General features: G+C 39.6%; 1 protein-coding gene across 1 annotated transcript in view; it reads left to right on the top strand.

Moving 5' to 3' along the window:
• Nucleotides 1–297: 297 nt before the first annotated feature.
• The window catches only part of znf236 (zinc finger protein 236), a 44925-nt gene continuing 25733 nt past the window's right edge, over nt 298–19489 (top strand). The window contains exons 1-19 of the mRNA XM_019893081.1: nt 298–655; nt 3061–3194; nt 3924–4088; nt 4165–4343; nt 4544–4674; nt 6288–6460; nt 9152–9274; nt 9845–10012; nt 10158–10338; nt 10467–10739; nt 10957–11160; nt 11284–11416; nt 11647–11907; nt 13112–13344; nt 14502–14603; nt 16293–16435; nt 16978–17081; nt 18194–18345; nt 18702–18878. Coding sequence (XP_019748640.1) covers nt 604–655; nt 3061–3194; nt 3924–4088; nt 4165–4343; nt 4544–4674; nt 6288–6460; nt 9152–9274; nt 9845–10012; nt 10158–10338; nt 10467–10739; nt 10957–11160; nt 11284–11416; nt 11647–11907; nt 13112–13344; nt 14502–14603; nt 16293–16435; nt 16978–17081; nt 18194–18345; nt 18702–18878 — 3088 coding nt within the window. The 5' untranslated portion in view covers nt 298–603. The remainder of the gene's footprint in view (nt 656–3060; nt 3195–3923; nt 4089–4164; nt 4344–4543; nt 4675–6287; nt 6461–9151; nt 9275–9844; nt 10013–10157; nt 10339–10466; nt 10740–10956; nt 11161–11283; nt 11417–11646; nt 11908–13111; nt 13345–14501; nt 14604–16292; nt 16436–16977; nt 17082–18193; nt 18346–18701; nt 18879–19489) is intronic.

Below are 19489 nucleotides of genomic sequence, written 5' to 3'. Positions count from 1 at the left end.
TTATGATTATCTTATTGAATATATATTGATATGCCTTTTTATGCCGCTATTCCGGGCTTGGGCAACTTTGTTTATTTGATTAAAATGAATTACTTTTTAAAGTCTTGTGTTTGGTTACTTTGATGTTGTTGGTTTTTAGATATCTTTGTTCGCTCTAATGTTTGTGTTTAAAGTCTTAATGAACTGTCTTTAATGTCTTTGTGTAATTTTGATTCGGTATATTATTATTATTATTATTTTTTTTTTTTTAATTATTATTATTGATCCTTTAGTTCCAGTCCACCAGCGTCTTGTAATTGTAATGTTTCGCCCTGCACTGTAATTAAGATATTACTTGTCTGTATTCTACTCACATTTAGTTACATTTATTTAAATGTTTGTCTCTTTGTGTATTACTGTCTCTTCCACGCTCACGATGTTTTGTTGGCGTTGAGAAGAGGGGGAACACCTGCGGAAGCATTACAAGAGGTCAAACAGTAGATGTCTCCCTTGTCGTGCAGCTGTGCGTCTTCACACTCCAGCCACTCCGCACTACACAGATGACACAGACGCCATTTTGAAAAGCAAATTGTTCATAGCACACCCGCACACAGAACTGGAACTATGCCGCGGGGCCGGCCTCGCAAACTGAGAGTTAAAAGCAACGACGAAACAGGTAATAAGTGCCAAATTGCAGCGAATAAAAAATATCGATTTTAGTCTGTCCAAAGAAAACGGTGGTTTTTGGAATAAACACTTCTAGGTCGTATCTAATAACACTTAAATGTAATGTATATAGTCCCCGGATATAGTATTGCGGGTGGGCTTTGCTTTGTGCGGCGAAGGAGTGATTGAGGCGGAATGATATTAATAGTATTTCGGCGGCTCTTCTCACTGCCTCCAGTCCAAATTGGTGGCCGCGAGAAGAAGAGCTGCTGTGCCGATGGTCGAATTCGACGTGCTTGTTTTGAACTGTAGCGGTGTTTGTCAGCTATTTGCCATTAGCGTTCGATTGCTAGCGCGTTAGTGCTCCAGCTAGCTTAGACGCTAAGTCGCTCGAATGGTGCCTGATGTTGTTCGGATGTTGCCAAACAGAACTACGACCCCGAGGCGAGCTGATTAATGTCTGGGAGAAGTTTCACCAACCACGTTTCTTTAATGTTTTGTCTGTATTGCATCGATCACACAATACAATATTTGCTGTAGTCTTGCACTGGTGAAATAACCGAGCTGTTGGCCAAACGTTGCAGTCGTCGACATTTAGGACGAAAGTTTAACAACTATGAACTGAAGAAGCATTTGGCCGCGTGGAAATTAGAGACCTTTATTAGAACAGCGAACACAGTCGTGAAATTTTGACAATTTAAAATACAATGTCACAAGAGCAGCACTTGGCAAAACGTTTGGAACATAACCGTTTGATGAAATGGACTATTACGTCCATGCACAATGAAACTGCTATAATTGCAACAATGTCGTATGGTTATCTGAGTAGGATAAAGGTATGGGAACACTACAATACAAACAATGTATTCATTCTGGCCCTCATTATTGACAGATGTATTAAAAAAGACAAATAATGCATTTTGTGGGGATGAGAGCATGATGATGCATGCTGCTTTTAGCATGAAGAAATGACACATATTTCTGCCATCAGCCCAAGTTCCAAAGAAATCTGTTGCGAATTTAAACGCTCCACAGCAAAACCCAGGTGGGCAGAGCAATAGTTAATCGGACACGCAGTGTCATGCTCTTCTCTTTGTTGAGCTGCGCTTTGAGCTTCCTCCAAAACATACCAGTACAGTATTTAAGAACTGGTAAAGTGTTCGGAATTATTAATAGATTGCCTTTTATTTTTAATGGGCAGCACCCTAGAATTACTAGTTAAATAATAACCTGCTCTTTTTGAGTGAGCGACAAATTTTGTTCACTAAAAAATGAGCAGAAAACTAATAATTCCAACACAAATGTTGTCGATGTATAATTTTCTTATAATCGCCCTTAACGATTCTTTGTAAATGATCAGGATAACCTGTTTCATGTATTTTCAACAAACCATAAATTCACATGCAAATTAGATGCATGTAAGCAATGGGCATCCATGTTGCTGTATTGCCTATGAACACGGGGTTTCATGGTGTCGTGTGGCCAATATGTCAGTCGGGCCACCCGAAGTTCACTGACACATTTCATAAATACAATCAAATCAACACATTCTTGCGTTTTAAATATTTTATATTCAGTATTTTGAGTTTATCCACTTAAGCTGATAAGTAATACATCCATCCATTTTCTGATCCGCTTATCCTCACATGGGTCACGGGGGTGCTGGAGCCTATCCCAGCCGTCTTCAGGCAGTAGGCGGGGGACACCCTGAACCGGTTGCCAGCCAATCGCAGAGCACACAGAGACAAAACAACCATTCGCGCTCACACTCATACCTAGGGACAATTTTGAGTACTCAATCAGCCTGCCATGCATGTTTTGGAATGTGGGGGGAAACTGGAGTACCCGGAGATGATGAGTAATCATTTATCTTTCTTTATGCACTGCGTGCATTTTTTCGCACATCAGGTTAAATCCTTCCAAAAGGAGTGGCTTGAACAAGATACCAGCTAAAGTCCAGAAAAAAATTAAATGTTAGATTTGGATTTTAAACTGCAATAAAACCCCATCATATGTAAAAGTAACTACACCAAAGTAATATTTTCTTCACTGCTTAAAATTTAAGCCTTAAATCATACAGTACAAAGATGGTTAAATATGAAAGAATCATTGAAACTTACTGAATTACGTCATGATTATACAGGGCCAGTCTTGGTTCTGACAGGGTCTTCCCCCGATTATTGTAGGACACTGGAAGAGTTTGGTGGTCTGGTGCCTGACGCAAGGGAACTAGACATTGTAATAGATGGAGTGCTATTAAAAAAACAAAACAAAAAAAAAACATTCTTCAACCTCATGTATGAAGAATACAATACACAATACACAGCCATCACATCATCCTGTGTTTTTCTTTCAAGTTAAAGCTCATTGAACTGAGATAAAAGTGGTCTGTTTTGTCCTTCATTTCTGATGCAGATGCAAATGAAAATAAAGTTGATGGTTTCAAAGATGGCGAAATCAAGGCCAAGAAATGCACAATATGCTCACAAATATTCACCACCGAAAGCCAGCTGCAGAGGCATCTTCGTGAGCATGAGATCAATGACAAGGTAAGAAGTAAGATCTAATGTACTATGTCATACTGTGAAGGTGATCAATCAATCAATACCTGCCAGCAGAGAATATCAGCATATTTGTAAAGATTGTTTAGAGTTTTAGGTCTTGAAGTTTCAGTTCAGATCAGTAAAATGAGGGACAATACAAGCTGCAGTTTGGACTTTAAACATGCAGCGGGTCATGTTATTGGGCAATTGTGAATTAACAACTAGTTTCATGTCATGCTTGATTCAAACTCATTCACTTCCAAAGACATATTTATATGTCTTTTCACACTCCACATGTTCAATCCCAGATCCTTTTTTTTTCAATTTTTCCAATACTTTGGGTTAAAAAAAAAAAAAAAGGGGGTCTAGAATTTGCTGGTACTGAATGAGTTAAAAGGCCTTCATTACATAGTGTGGAAGTGGACCAGCCCATACAGCGACCTAACACAAGTGATCTGTGATATTAGGTATGATATTGTACTTCCTGCTGATTACAATAAATAATTAGGGTTCTAAATTAACATCAGTGAACTGTTGACAGTGACATTCCAATCTGGCATTATGTGTCTTTTGTGGCCACTCAGACTATCTGGTATAACTGTTTATATATAAGGTACCTCACCTTAAAGCCCTTAAAGCTGCAACAGCATGGGGCAGAGAAAGCAAAATGAATGCATTTGCAGGGACTCAATTTCTGAAATATAAAACATTTTGGCTGTCTGCTCTCCGTTCCAGCCTCATCGTTGTGACCAGTGTCCACAGACGTTTAACGTGGAGTTCAACCTCACACTCCATAAGTCCACACACACAACTTCTGACTTCACCTGTCCTGTATGCAATAAAAAATTCTCCCGCATTGCCAGTCTCAAATCCCATACTATGCTGCACGAAAGGGAAGAGGTAAATCCAATAACATATAAAATTGGTGAATGTAATCCCGATTAGAGTGAACATTTCCCCCTTTGCTTTGTTGCAGAACTTGATCTGTACAGAATGTGGGGATGAGTTTGTTCTTCAGAGTCAGCTCTCTCTTCACTCAGAGGACCACCGCAAGGAGTTGTCCGGCATCAAAGTCTACACCTGTAAGACTTGCGGGAAGGAGCTCAAGACATCTGCACACCTCAAGGAGCACATGAAGTGTCACATCAAGATCAGGTGAGGAAGCTTGGATAATAAGAAAAATACGGTGAAAAATCAAAGAGCATGAGCCTTCTTCCAAAATAAATACAGATCAAACTGTCAACTCACTTGCTGTTTTATGAGGGCAAAGCATTATTTAACAGTGGTTAAGTTCATGAATAAAACTTTGAATAAGCTCTCAAACTGCAATCCATTGTTATTATCCTTTCTTACAGGCCGCTGTCATCTAGCTCCAGAAATTACAAGAAAAATATTGATCGCAGTGGGTTCACCAACAGCTGCCATCACTGTGGAAAGGCATTCAAAAAGCCCAGCCAACTTGTCAGACACATACGCATCCACACAGGTAAGCTGCACACACGAAAAGATGTTCTCCTCTTCCCAGCATTCACACAGAAAAGCACTCACCTGCACAATGCCAGGGTTTTGTTTGTACTGTACTACGGCAGGGGCGAAAAAAAGTCGACCAACAAAAATTGGCCAGATCAAAAATGTGTGCCTCAAAACTGTTTTTAAGAATTAAAAAAATGCGACATGCAACCAATGAATGGCCACTGTCGTGTTTCCACATGGACGTTTGTAGCTGTGGACGCAGTTTCCCGGCAACATGTAAGGTGGTGTGAGAAAAACTTTCAGGCCAGTGACAGGAGCTAGGAACGTCTCAATTACGGTAAAAGACATAAAATGAGCTCAGAAGTTCATGATGATGAAGATACCGAGGATTTGTGCTGACTTTAGAGTGAAAAGGGAGAAAATATGTTTTTATGTATTGCTGCCAAACGGAGATGGCGGGGCTTGGAGCCATACAGTCAGTACACCATTTGCCCCTTTATCTGATTTCTGTTTTTTGCATATTTATCACACAAAGGTTTCAGTTCATCAAACCTATTTTAGTATCACACAGAGACAACCCAAAGAAATATAAAATGCAGTCTAACTCTTTTTCACTTCTAATAGGAGCCGCAAACCATTTCTCTTAATTTTGTTTTCACCACATTGCCCACATCCACATCTGAATCAGACAGAATTCTCCCACCTCCAAAATTATTCCTTTTTCAGGAGACCCCAAAAATGGCATCCCGATATTTTGTTCAACCAATTAAGCCCCAATCCCACTGAGGCGTGAACAGTAGTTGGTGAAGGTAGAAAAATGCGCGCTCACGGCAGACCTCGTCAGGGTTCATTCAGGGTCGCAGATGTTTCCCCATGTTCGACAGAGGTTCACCAATTGTTTGAGAGATTTCTCTTGTCGCAAGGAAATCTTGACCATGTTCAAAATTCTCTTGCTACAAGAAAAGTACAGCCAAGCGTCATGCAACCCTTTCACAAACCTTTGCGACTTTGAACGAGCTCTTACGAGAAAACAACATTCGCTGCCTTGAAAACACTCACAATTGTTTGTCGCTCAGTTGGGGGCTTAACATTGCATGGTGATGGAGAGCAATTCATTTTCAACATTTTTAGATTGGTCAATTTGGAAAAATAACACCTACACATGTAGATTGACAAATATAGACTTGTGAAAAATGTGAAATTTTCCAAATTGTGAACACGGGATGTTTCAGCCTGACGCGCCTGCATTCGGCAAGATGATTGCCTGCTGCACAGATGCAATACTGGTACTGATGACTAGAACAAAATGATCCTGCATATCTCCTTGAGGTTTCCCAACAAAACTTGGGAGCCATAACACTAAAATGTTTGGCACTAAAATGTTTGGCAAAACAAATTAGACTATTAAATGTGGGAGCATTGCCAGCAAATACTTGGGTATGTGATTGATCAGAAAATGGACTCTCTAAATTGCAGTGGAACCAGAGGTTCACACAAACTCCTGACGATGCGCAGTATTAGCAGTTAAATTTTGGCCTGTATAGATTTTTTTTTTTTTAACATGTAAAAAGAGTGGTCATTGTCTTCCTGCTACAGCTTCATGCGTCTCACCTCATCTTTACTTAGGTGAAAGACCCTTTAAGTGCACACATTGCAGCAAGGCTTTTAACCAGAAGGTGGTGCTGCAAACTCACATGGTGAGACATACTGGGGAAAAGCCACATCTCTGCATGTTCTGTCCGGCCTCCTTCTCGCAGAAGGGGAACCTACACTCCCATGTTCAGAGGGTTCATTCAGAGGTAAGAGAGTAGCATAATTAATCTGAAGTTATTAGTGAATGTTTAGCAGTTGCTTTATTTAGTTGCAAATGTCACGTAATCACAAAGTCTTCACCACGATTCGCTTTTGATTACAATGCTACATTTCGATTGGATCAACGCATCAATCCATCTATTATGCTTTACTCATCTGGGTTCGGAACCAAAATTTATAGAACATATAGATGGTAGAAGGTTTCAATAGCCTCAATCAGGGGACTTGAAGTCCGATCCTCGGGAGTGCCTAACCTGCCTGTTTTATACAGTATGATACCCTGTTCCAAAACACCTGATTCACATCAGCTAACTTTACACATGCCTGATTACGATCCTGATCATTTTAATCAGGTGAGTTGGAACAGCATACTGTATAAAATAGGCTAGCTCGGTACTCATTCCTAATGGTAGGTCTATCTCAATCCAATCACGTTATCTGGAAACCGGTGCCAATATGTGATTTTCAGCTAAGCCGGATGAAAAAGACCAGTTGTATTTATTTTCATTTCAAGGGGGCAAAGCTACAAAATCATCCAAATGTTGAAATATCTTGCCAAATAGAACAGTAGTCGCTTAGTTTTGTTTTTCACAATAAAAGAAAAATATATGTTCCACACTATAAGGCATTTCGGAGTACAAGGCGCACCTTCAATGAATGGGCTATCTTAAAACTGTTTTCATACATAGGGCGCACTGCATCGTAAGACACATCGAATAGAAGCTTGAATAATGGCCGCAGTTGCGCTATGCATCCACTAGATGGAACTATGCTAAAGGAATACAATACAATACAATACAGCTTTATTTATACAGCGCTTTCACAATTGCTGCAGCAGTAACACAGTGCTTTATAGAACATTTAGAATACTACATCCAAGAAATCAGAATATTGATCCATATATACAGCTTTATTTCTGTAGAGCTTTCACAACCGCTGCATCTGTAACAAAGCGCTTGACAGAACATTTAAAATACTATGTCCAAGAAATCAGAATATTGATCCATATATATAAGGCACATCGGATTATAAGGCGCACTTTCGACTTTGGAGAAAATTAAATGTTTTTAGGTGCGCCTTATAGTGCGGAAAATACTGTATTTATGTATTTATTTTTTTAGTGGCAGTGTAGTTAGTGACCGTAACGCAGCCGCATGCACACACACACTCACACACACACATACACACACACACGTGTTCTGCGCTGCACTCAGTTCTCTTTCAGGCAGAGGCAGAAGGGCGGGTTCATCTGCATGCTTTGTTTGAAGGGAGAGGCAAGCCAAAAGATTCTTCTTAATACGTCTGCTATGCCAAATATAAAGAAGCCTTCTTGCTAAACAGCAAGAGTTGAGAGCACGACAGACACGTTAGCAATTGTGACATACCCAAATGACTTTACTTCAAATAGAAGTTTGATGAGTATAAATTATATGGTAACAAGCAAGCTTTTTGCCGACTGGGTACATTTGACAAGGTCATAAAGAGTGTTGTTTCTAAATAAGAGAAGTCAGGCAATCAGCCAACACCTACATTGCTCCGTAGACTCTTCATTTAACCTGCACCAGCCAATAAATAATCATGTAAATGTATTGTTTACCATTGAACAAATTGCCTCAGTCTGTGTTCAAGTGTATACCCGTATAGGCGATTCAACCAAATTGGTGCCATTTGTGTCCCCTAGGCAATTAGATGAAAATATATATTTTAATAAAGTGTCCTGCACATTTTGAGTTGTTTGTGTGTCATCAAAATTCAGGGTTAAAAAATAAGGTAAATTTTGAGTGTTACAAAAAAAAATCTGCAATGATTTGGTGGACTGGTCCACATAATATATAATACAACAACATATACTGTACATATATGCAATTATGTATGTGCATATCTGTATGTATATTTCTATATTAACTTGAGAAAAATCATATGGACACTCCCTTTTTAAAAACAAATTGTATTGGAATTGGGATTCCGTATCAGCAGATACTGTACTTAAAACCAAAGACTTGGACTCATGTGCCAAAAAGCATGCTCGGGACATCCCTACTGTACAGATAATTTTAAAGTAATTCTATCTATGCTATAAGAAAGTGAACAAAAAGGGTGAAGTGAAAGTGAAGGCGGAGTGCCGAGGTAAACAGTACCATATTTTTCTGTGGAACGCGAGTGGCCGTATTTAAAACACACACATCACTTCCTTTTGCTGCCACTTAGAAAAACACATGGACCTCGAGCTCCGTTCACCGCTGCGCTTTAAAAAAAAAAGAAAAAAAAAAGCAAGAGAAATAAATGCTCAGTATGCAAATGCCAGCAACATGCTTGAATTTGGTACGCCGTTTGTTTCCAGTGCGCTTAGGCACCTGTGCACAGCTTTTGTGCACCCTAGTTTATTCTTATTGTATTAGCCAATATTGCACCAAAATGAGAGCCGGGACCGCTCACAATAATTATTAAACACATAAATATCTGCCAGTGTTTACATTTACAAATGATCACTTTTACAACATTTTCAAGAAATGTTGTAAAAGTGATCATTTGTGGCCTGCTCATGTGGTCCTTGGGGGCTACCTGGTTGCCCGCAGGCACTACGTTGTGGTGACACCTGACAAGGGTACATGTTCAACTTGAAGGCAGTCATGTAATATATGTTGTGGTGGGGGTTTTTTTGTTTTGTTTTTTTGTAGGCGAAAGGTGTGCCATTGTTCCCCTGTATGGACTGCAGCTGCGTATTTAAGAAGTTGGGCAGTTTGAATGCACACATCGGCAAGATGCACATCTCTGTCATTGATGTACCTTCCAGCACTTTGGTAATAGAGTACAGTATTGTAGGGTGGGAAATATTTTAACCTGATTGGTTAGACATGACATATACTGAACTACTTAGTGTAGTGTAAATGTAGTGTCTTATTTAGGTTCTGTGAACGTTTCTTTCAGGGACCAAGACCAGCTTTTTGTACTGGTTTCACTGGTGCGCCCAAGGTTCACTCTCACCCCCCAAAAATGTGCATCTCTCTCTCGCGCTATTCATTTTTGCAACACTGACGTGACAAATGGAAATAAAATCCTGCCGCTAAGAACTGATGTTCAGGCTTGATTGTTGCTGTCAAAGAAGTACTTCTTGAAAAATATGGTCATTATTGTGCATGTAGCTTGAAGTGGTGTAGACGAGGCATTTTCCCTTCTCATGTAGCTCAATAAGGAAGCAAAATAAAGACTTGCTGCAATGCAGTTCAAAACCACAAGTACAGACTACAGTACTAATGTCATTAGCAATGCATATCATTGTGCACTAATGAGATTTTTTAAAGTTTCTTTTGCCCTGATTTCTTGTCCTTTATCACGCCTCCCATTACCCTTATCCCCCCCATGTCCCACAGGAGACAGACACAGCAGGTCCTGCAGGGTCAGATGGCACAGAGGCAGTAACAGACGTCATCCAACAGCTACTTGAGCTCTCTGAGCAAGTCAATGGAGAGACAGCGCAGCCGCAACCCCCAGAACCAGCTGTTGCCATGGAAAGCGCCATTAACCAAGACATCCTCCAGGTTAGTCAAAAACATTTCCCCCCCACACCAAATGCACACCCCATGTTAAGCCACACTCATTTAAGCTCTAAAGTTAGTGGCGTAGAATATTTTAAACCGTGTTCCAATATTGATTTTTGAGCTAATTAACATTCTGTTTTCATAGCAAGCTCTAGAGAACAGCGGGCTGAGTGTAGCCCCAACTCAGAATGTTGATGCCAATGTCAGAGATACTCAGAACCAGACATCTGAGGGAGCAAATGTGGACTTGAAAAAAACACCGCTTCTGGAGAAACCTATCAGAGAAAGAAAAAGAAGCATTTTCAAAAAACCAATACAAATGCCAGGTATGGAAGCATAACTGACTAATTTTGGACGAAGGTATTAATTCAGCTGAAAGAGCACATATTTGTTCTAAGTACTGATCAAATAGCTGACTGAAATGCCCAGCTCCGTTGTCCACTTTTATTCCTAGGCTCCATCAGGGAGGAAAATGGCATCCGCTGGCATGGATGCCCTTACTGCTCCAAAGAATTTAAGAAACCCAGCGACCTCGTCCGCCACATCCGCATCCATACCCATGAGAAACCTTTTAAGTGCAAACAGTGCTTCCGAGCATTTGCTGTCAATAGTACACTCACAGCCCATATGAAAACTCACACAGGCATCAAGGCGTTTGAGTGCCAATGCTGCCTGAAGTGCTTCTCTACTTCTGGCAGCATGAAGGTACACATGCGACTGCATACCGGTGAGTATGTCCGCCTTATCGAAGGATCATGTTATGCGACACAAGAGGAAACACTCATAGAGAGGATCAAATTATTATTATTATTTTTTTTGCTTGCACTGATAACTGATAACTTCCTCCTCCTCCAAACCGCTCGATAACCAATCTTTGTGTGTATGTGTGTGTGAGCACAGTTTTCATTTGTCAATGTTTTCAAAATGTAATTTTTTTCTTTTAGGTGTTCGGCCTTTCTCCTGCCCTCACTGTGATAAGATCTTTCGTACATCAGGACACAGGAAAACGCATATAGCGTCTCACTTCAAAAGCTTACAGCAGAAGAAACACAGGTTTCCACGAAAAGCCAACAAAGCCAAAGTGTCTAAGAGTAATTTACCATTACCTGACATCCCACTGCAGGAGCCTATTCTCATTACAGACTTTGGTAAGCGCATTCATCCACAATGTCAAACTCAGATTTGTTTCTTTATATGAGTATAACACATTATTCATCTTGTTCATTCATTTAAGGAGCATGTCCTTAAATAATGTATTGATTCTTCAACAGGCCTCATCCCATCTCAGAACCCTCGCCTGGCATTCCAACAGTATCTGGAGGTGGTGGGTAGCGATCGTCCATACAAGTGCCAGTTCTGTAATAAGGCATATAAGAAATCAAGTCATCTGAAACAGCACATTAGGTGAGACGAGTCTAATAATTGCTTTGTTCATTTCATTGAAGAATTGTTTTTGGCTGGTAGTGAGCATCAAACAAATCGCAACATTAAATCTCAGCTGAGATTGTGCACTTGCTGATAATGTTGTACATCTATGTTTGCTTTCTTCAGCATGAAGTAAGGAAAAAAAACCTGTCACAATCATAGAAACTAGATATCATTGTTGGAACTAATAGTCAATTTGCCCACTCAAGATCTCACACAGGTGAAAGGCCATACAAGTGTGTGCAGTGTGGTCGGGGTTTCGCCTCCTCAGGGGTTCTCAAGGCTCACATCAGGACCCACTCAGGACTGAAGGCATACAAGTGTGTCATGTGTGATACAACGTTCACCACCAGTGGTAGCCTACGACGCCACATGACGACTCATAGTGATCTACGGCCTTACATGTGCCCATACTGCCAGAAGACGTTCAAGTCATCTCCAAACTGTCGGAAACACATGAAGACACACAGGTTTGAGTTTTTTTTTTTTTTCCTGTCTGTTCCTTATGTTTAATGATGCTAGCTTCAAGATGATGTGTATATACAGTGATCCCTCGCTACATCACGGTTCATTTATTGCTGCTTCAGTGCATCGCGTTTTTCTTCCAAAGTACTGTATTCAGAAAAAAAAGCCGAATGACTCAGAGGTTTTGCACATGCCTGTACTGTACTGTGTATCCAACGGGCACTCATTCAAGGTGCATGATTGGTTCCCCGGTGCAACGTCGACCAATGACAGCACGAGTGGATTTATCCCTGGAGCTGATTGGCTGCGCGTCTTTGCAGCCCCAACCAGCACCTTCCCTTGTGTCTCGTCATGCTGTTGGCTGTCTGGCATACTGTCTCTTAGTGTTGTGTGTGCTATGTGCACGGTGGGGGGGAAATACAGAGAATGTGGCAGCACTTCGCTCTTCGTTCCCTCTCCCCGATACCGATTAATTTTATGATCAGAAACACATCGGCAGCGCAAGGATAGCTGGCCAGGAAGTCGCTCAGTAGCTGGAGAGTAAGGGCGGCTACACCGTCAGAGCATGAAGCAGAATGGTCTCCGAGTGAACCTAAAGCCTGTACAAGTCAAGTGAAAGCCGCCTTCTACGCCACCAACACAAGCCTGTTTGCCTCTCTCTGAAGGCAATGCTGATGAATGTTAAAACTCATTCACTCCCAAAGACATATTTATATGTCTTTTCACACTTCACACGTTCAACCCTAGATACTTTTTTTTTCTCAATTATTCCAAGACTAAGGGTAAAAAAAAAAAAAAAGGTCTAGAATTGGCTGGTACTGAATGAGTTGATTGCTGTGTAAGGTTTTATAATTAACAATTTAAGTAAATACATGTACTGCTGTATTATCTAATATGCAAAGTATAAATGCTATTTACATATTTTAAACATGCTGGTACCCACATAGACCGACACAAAAATTCCCGGGGTTGGGGGGGGGGGGCGCAAACCCTACTTCGTAATTTTTCACTTATCGAGGCCACTTCTGGTCCCTATTAACCGCGATAAGTGAGGGATCACTGCAATCTCCTAAACCTCTCATCATTGCCTCTCACAGGCAAAGGCCCAGAGACAATTACTCGATGCCGACTCATCTTTCTGGCAAGATCACAAGTTGGTCAAAGTTGATTTTAACAGACTGATTTTCCTCATAATCTCCCCCAAATCAGATATGAACTGGCTCAACAATTGCAGCCTCAGTCTGCTGAAGACCCACTAGAAGCTGGCACGGTGCCCCACGATATGCAGGTGGAGATGGAGGGAAACTCCCTTCAGCAACCACCCGCAACTTCATGTGAGCAACAAAACATGCTGGGACTTGGACAAGCAGAGGGTGTAAATGGAGGCCAGCCGGTGATATTAGAAGCACAATTGACCAACCAGCCACTGGTGCAAGGAGAAGGTAACAAAAGAATGGTCACACATAATCACCAAGAATATAGGACGCTTGCACGCAACTCAAAGCAATGCATTCTGGGATGGTTTTTTTTTTTTTTGGCAGAGCATCAACAGGGATGAATACCAGCATCTGGTGATGTCTTTGCCAAACTGGCTTAAAGCTGCAATTGACTGCAAAAGATTTGCAAATCAGTATTCCCAAATGAAAGTTTGATTTAAGATTTATTCATTTCATTACCGTTGGTCCTTTAACTCATTCACTCCCAAAGACGTTTTTAAACGTCTTTTCAGACTTGGTCTAGAATTGGTTGGTACTGAATGAGTTAAATAGCATCAAGCTATGTACAAACTGTCGTGATCCCTATATCGCTTACCTCATTTGGATGTAAATACCTTTAAATTAAACCTGAAAATGTGCTGTTAAAGCACATCTGATTTGATTTCAAATCTTATATAGTTGTGTTTCGAGCCAAAATGATGAGAATTGTTTACAATATTTATGGACCGGACTGTAATTTGGTTGTGAAGGTCAATTGTTTTGCATGTACTAATTCAGGGTTGGAGCTTTAAGGGACAGCTATACCTTTTTGTGCCTATTATGCACAAAAGATTGCACTTCCATTGTAGTGACTGTGAATAACAATTTTTAGCATTTGTTGAAAACAAAAAAAACTCGTAATGTCTCCTGTCTTGCAGCAAGAATCTCACAGACTGTCACAAAGACATGTTGAATAGAGTCAGACTGCCTGATTCTTTCAGTGTGAACCTGGCTATGCAAGACATAATTCTTGTTGTTGTTGTTTTTTTTAACCGTTAATTGAAATGATATGATCTGAACCATGGATTTTTTTGAATTGTTTCACCCCTAATAGTGACCCATATTTTGTTTGATGCTCATTTGAATTGCCTTGATACTGTAACAGTTCTGCAACCAAACATGTCTCGTTGAGGTTATTGTTGTGCTTTGCAGCTAATGTTAGCTTTGGTTTTAATATCACAAAAAAGTAAATGTTATTTTTATATTAAATTCTCCTCACTTTGTGTATATTATCAAGTCTTTATTGTACTCGTACACCATTTAATACATCCTCGACATCCTCCATATGTATTCTATAATTGAAGACTATAGCCTCCTACGTATGTGTTTTTCTTTGTTTACAGACTCCTATGTGACCACACAACATGGTTTGCCTCAGAATATCACCCAATTTGAGACGCGAACACTCCCTCAGACCACATTCGACCAGCAAGCTTTAACACAAGGTGCATTCTGACAGATTTTTTTTTTTTTTGTCTGTGTAAATTGAAAATGCTCTCTTTGCTTTACTGGACCGAACATCTGCTATGTCTGTTAATTTCTATTTGTATGAGCTACCACTTCACTGCTTTCTCATATCAAATTCATTTGTTATGCGCTCTTTAATGTTACTGTAGGATGGGATATTCAGTATGTGTCATACATTCACGGTGACAGCCTTGATTCACTGCTTATACAAGTGTCTGCTATAATCAAGAAGAGGAATTAATTCCTTTCGGTCTTTGTCAGTTTTTCACAAGCCCACTAACATTTGTTTACTGCTGAAAACACAAGTTCCTTGCACTCCAAGCGGCAGTTGTTGCCTCACCGATGGAGCCATTAGACCATAAGAGGCTTTTAGTGTTCAGTTGCAAACGTCTGAAGTATCGAAAGGCATTTGGACACTCCTCGTGAATCACTGTCAGCATGCAGATTGATGATGACAAATTGCTTTTGTGGAACATTTTCCAGTTTTTAGCCTGCATTAAATTTTAATCTCTAAATTTGGTGTGGTCTGAAACGCTGTTGAGCCTTGTAGAAAGCTATAATGTAATAATTTCTTGAAAATGTTAACGCTTGAAAATGTCATAAAATTTGTACTGGTAATAAAACCCAGTAATGTAATGATTTCACCAATAATGTAACAAAATATCCTGACTGATATTGTAATAACATTTTTTACCAATATTGTAATACTGTACAGTACATTGTTGGATTGATTACATGGCATAATGTTCATTTTATCAAATGCTGTGCCATTTTTACCCCAGACGTAATGGGCCGCAAATCAATCAATTTTTGACTCATCAGTCCACAGAATGTTATTTCAAAAGTCTTGAGGATCATCAAGATGTCTTTTGGCAAATGTGAGACGAGCCTTTGTGTTCAATTTGGACAACAGTTGTTTTCGCCTGGTATCTCTCCAATGGATGCCATTTTTGGCCAGTGTCTTTCTTATGGTAGAGTCGTGGACACTGAGGTCAGCGAGGTCTGGAGTTCCTTGGATGTTGTTCTAGGTTCTTTTGCAACCTCCTGGATGAGTCGTTGCACTATTGGAGTAATTTTAGCTGTTCGACCACTCTTGGCAATGTATGCCACTGTTCCCAGCTTTATCCATTTGTGGATAATGGCTCTGACAGTGGTTTTCTGAAGGCCCAGAGTCTTGGAAATGGCGTTGTAACCTTTTCCAGACTGAGAGATTTTGATAACTTTTTTCGAATTTCTTCTTGAATTTCTTCGGATTGTGGCATGATGCGTTTGTTTCTTGAGAAATTGCAGCATATTTCACTTTGTCTGACAAATTCTTTTTACGTGATTTCTTGATTCAACAAATGTGGTGCGAGGGTGTTGCCTGTGAACTTGAATTCAGCTTTCACAAAACTGTCGTTAGTCAGAGCTACTTTGTCATTTCAAAATGGGGAGCAATTACTTTTTCACATAGGGACCATAGAGTAGTTTTTTTAATATTAAATGTACTTGTGCATTTTTTATTAAATGTACCTGTACATTTTTTATTTACGAATGTTCTGTTCATGTTTTATTGTAGAGTCGTGGACACCAAAGTGGACATTTTGACTGAAAGTGGTAGTGTGTCACATGTATTCCTGAGTTCCCGCCATACGTATATTGAACTTTATTCTATGTGGTCTCCCCAGGCTTTACCATGACAGAATCAAGTTACACTCAAAGCCAGTTCTCCACTGTCCAGCAGCTACAGGATTCCAGTACGCTAGAGTCTCAGGCCCTGTCATCCAGCTTTCCTCCCCCGACTTTGCTTCATGTTTCCAATGCTGAAGTGGTGAGTCTCAGCCTCTGGTCTCCATTGAACACTGTCACTTACAGTGGTTCATGCATTGCATTTTATACAAACTAAAACACATGCCGCATACAGAACAGTCCTAAGATAAAATGAAGTCGCTGATGAATATGAAAATTTGCTTGATTAATGGCCTCTTTTAATCAGGATTAGACAGAAGGCTGGCTGTTTGTTTCAATGACACTAATGAATCACTACATAACTTAAAAGTTGATAAAGATAAAACTTAGAATGTCCAGTTATTTTCAGGAAATTAAACAAATTACATCTTTTGTTGTGACGGTGTATCTTCAGTTTAGTTGTCACGCTATTTTCAACACGTTACATAACAGACCCATGGGGAGACTGACGAATGGAATTGATTTGTCAGAAAATATGAAATTAACCAGATTTGGACAGGCGGTTTCCGTCCAGTGACAATGTGCACCATTATCTATTGATTTTTAATTAATAATCAAGAAAGTATTTTACACATGCGAGTCTGTATGGAGTTGTGTGAATTTTTGTTGGTCTTTTCCATTTAGACAAATGGGCTTCTCCAGCAGAACAGTCAGGGAGAACTACAACTCGACACTGAGCCACACGACTACCAGGAGGACTGTGAAGACAACAGCAAGAGAGCGTACAGGTTTAATTCAGAGCTGGACCTTTTTTTTTTTTTTTTAACTTTTTATTGATTTTTTTTTTTAGGCAGAAAGAAGAAAAAAAAACATGGTCGGACCATTTTTTTAAAGGATCAGAATCAGAGTTATTGGCCCTGCTGTTGTGAAAGCGCTATATAAATCAGGATGTATTGTATTGTATGTAGGCAAGAAACAGACAAGGAATTTCCTTTCCATTTATAACCTGTTCAGAGTAACATAGACAAGACTAACATGGGGGAGACAGAACGACAAGTCTGGAGGGTCGCTGTTAAGCGCACAGATATCTTAGATGTGGAAGGAAAACAGACACAGATAGTTTTGAATAATTTTCTATGTCCAGCATAGTTTTGCATCAAATACGTTGAGACCAAGACATTGATTTTCATTCACTCTTTCTATTTCAATAGAGTCGATGATCATAAGAATAAATAAGAAAACCTTTATTCGTCTCCCAATGGAGAAATTCCTAATTTACAGCAGCAAATGATTTTCACTTGGTGTTTAATTGTTGTGGTTCTCAAGATTATAAACGTAGTTTTATTTAAGTTCAAAGACTATATTTGTATTAACCCAATTCCTTAGTCTATTTAATTATTTTTACACAATAGCCAGCGGTTAGACCAGGCAACTGGTCAGACTGCAGCAAAGACATACAAGAGCAGTGCAACAATAATCTCAGTGCCACAAAAGAAGTTAATACATCGGTTACCTAATGACCAAAATCAATGAATTGGTGATATGCTACAATCGGGCTACTAATTAATCAGTCTGGCCCTAGTTTACTATATTCAATTCTTTTCAGCATTCTCAGAACATTTGCTTTTGAAACATTGACACAGCTGATCAGCTTTATTGGTATATATTTTAAATGCTCTTTCCCGGTAGGTGGTTCCACATTTCCATATTTTTCACACACCATTTTTAAGTCAACATGCCTGATTGTACAACATACACCACTATACTACAGTTTTTCATACAATTGTATTCCTTTTCTTTTAAATACTAAACAGCATACAGTAGTATATGGAGATGTTTGGTTTTGTGAATGTTTTTTAGCTGATGGGACTACAAGGATTTTTTTTTCTCAACTCTTTAGGTGCACGTGGTGTAACAAAGGCTTTAAAAAGTCAAGTCATCTTAAACAGCATTTGCGCTCCCATACTGGGGAGAAGCCTTTCAGATGTCACCTCTGTGGACGAGCTTTTGTATCAGCTGGGGTGTTGAAATCCCATCTGAACACACACACAGGTATGTTTCTAAAGAGTGTTGATAAATGTTGAGAAATTCAACATTTATTTAAATTGATACATTTAAATGTTTTATTTCCATTTTAGTCCGGCTGGCCAAATATCCCTTTTCCCCCCTTACTCTGCAACGCCTTACGTTTGATTTGAAATTTTCCGTTTGGCACTGTTAGACCGTTGCTTCCAAAAATCAGCCATTAAATGCAATTTCTCTTCAAGAAATTTCACTGCATTCCTGGAGACAAAATCTTGTCTTTTTAAAATGGGTTACAGTATGTCATAAATCAAAGTTCTTAGTTTCAAAGGGAACGTAGACACATTTCAACACATCCTTCTCATGCCATTCATCCCCAATGACAGGAGTGAAGCCCTTCAAGTGTAACGTTTGTGATGCCTCCTTCACAACTAATGGCAGCCTGAACCGCCACATGATTATCCATGTCAAGTCATTCAAATGCTCCACATGCGATGAAAGCTTCAGGACAAGCCTGCTTTGTAAAAAGCACATGAGAAAGGAGCATGCGATAGAGGATCAAAGTAAGTAACGTGGGTCCACAACATTGTCACTTCAAGTTACAGAAAAAGGAGAAACTATGATTCATTAGGTATGCAATAGTTGATTGAAATGAAGTGCAAAAGTATCTGTTCAATCTGATGCCTTTCCTGCAGACGTTGTGAGTTTGATTTCGAGCCACTTCTGTTGTTCAAAACCTCAATTAAAAAAAAAAAAGTATTAAAAAAAGAAATTAAAAATGGGTGGGTTGCGTCAGGAAGGGCATAGGTCAGAGAAACTTCTGAACAACTGCTGCCAGTGACTCGCTGTGGCGACTCCCGATGGGACAAGCCGATAAGTTGTAACTAGTTGATTGAATTAAAGTAGTGTATTGATTCATGTTAAATATTCATGCTGAGAGTTTGGTTACCTGACTTAGCTAAATGACGGAGGCAAACTATTTTTGCACCACTGCAATCAATGACTCCAATAATAAACATACTGTCACATATAAACCTTTCTGAAATGTCACTCAAAATTTAGCATATCTGAAGTCAACATTATATATATATATATATATATATATATATATATATAGAGAGAGAGAGAGAGAGAGAGAGAGAGAGAGAGAGAGAGAGAGAGAGAGAGAAATATT

The sequence above is a fragment of the Hippocampus comes genome, unplaced genomic scaffold (genome assembly GCF_001891065.2).
Source record: "Hippocampus comes isolate QL1 unplaced genomic scaffold, H_comes_QL1_v1.1 scaffold94, whole genome shotgun sequence".
NCBI classification, from domain to species: domain Eukaryota; kingdom Metazoa; phylum Chordata; class Actinopteri; order Syngnathiformes; family Syngnathidae; genus Hippocampus; species Hippocampus comes.
The sequence above is the reverse complement of the archived record's forward strand: the minus strand, read 5'-3'. Positions and strand labels throughout refer to the sequence as shown.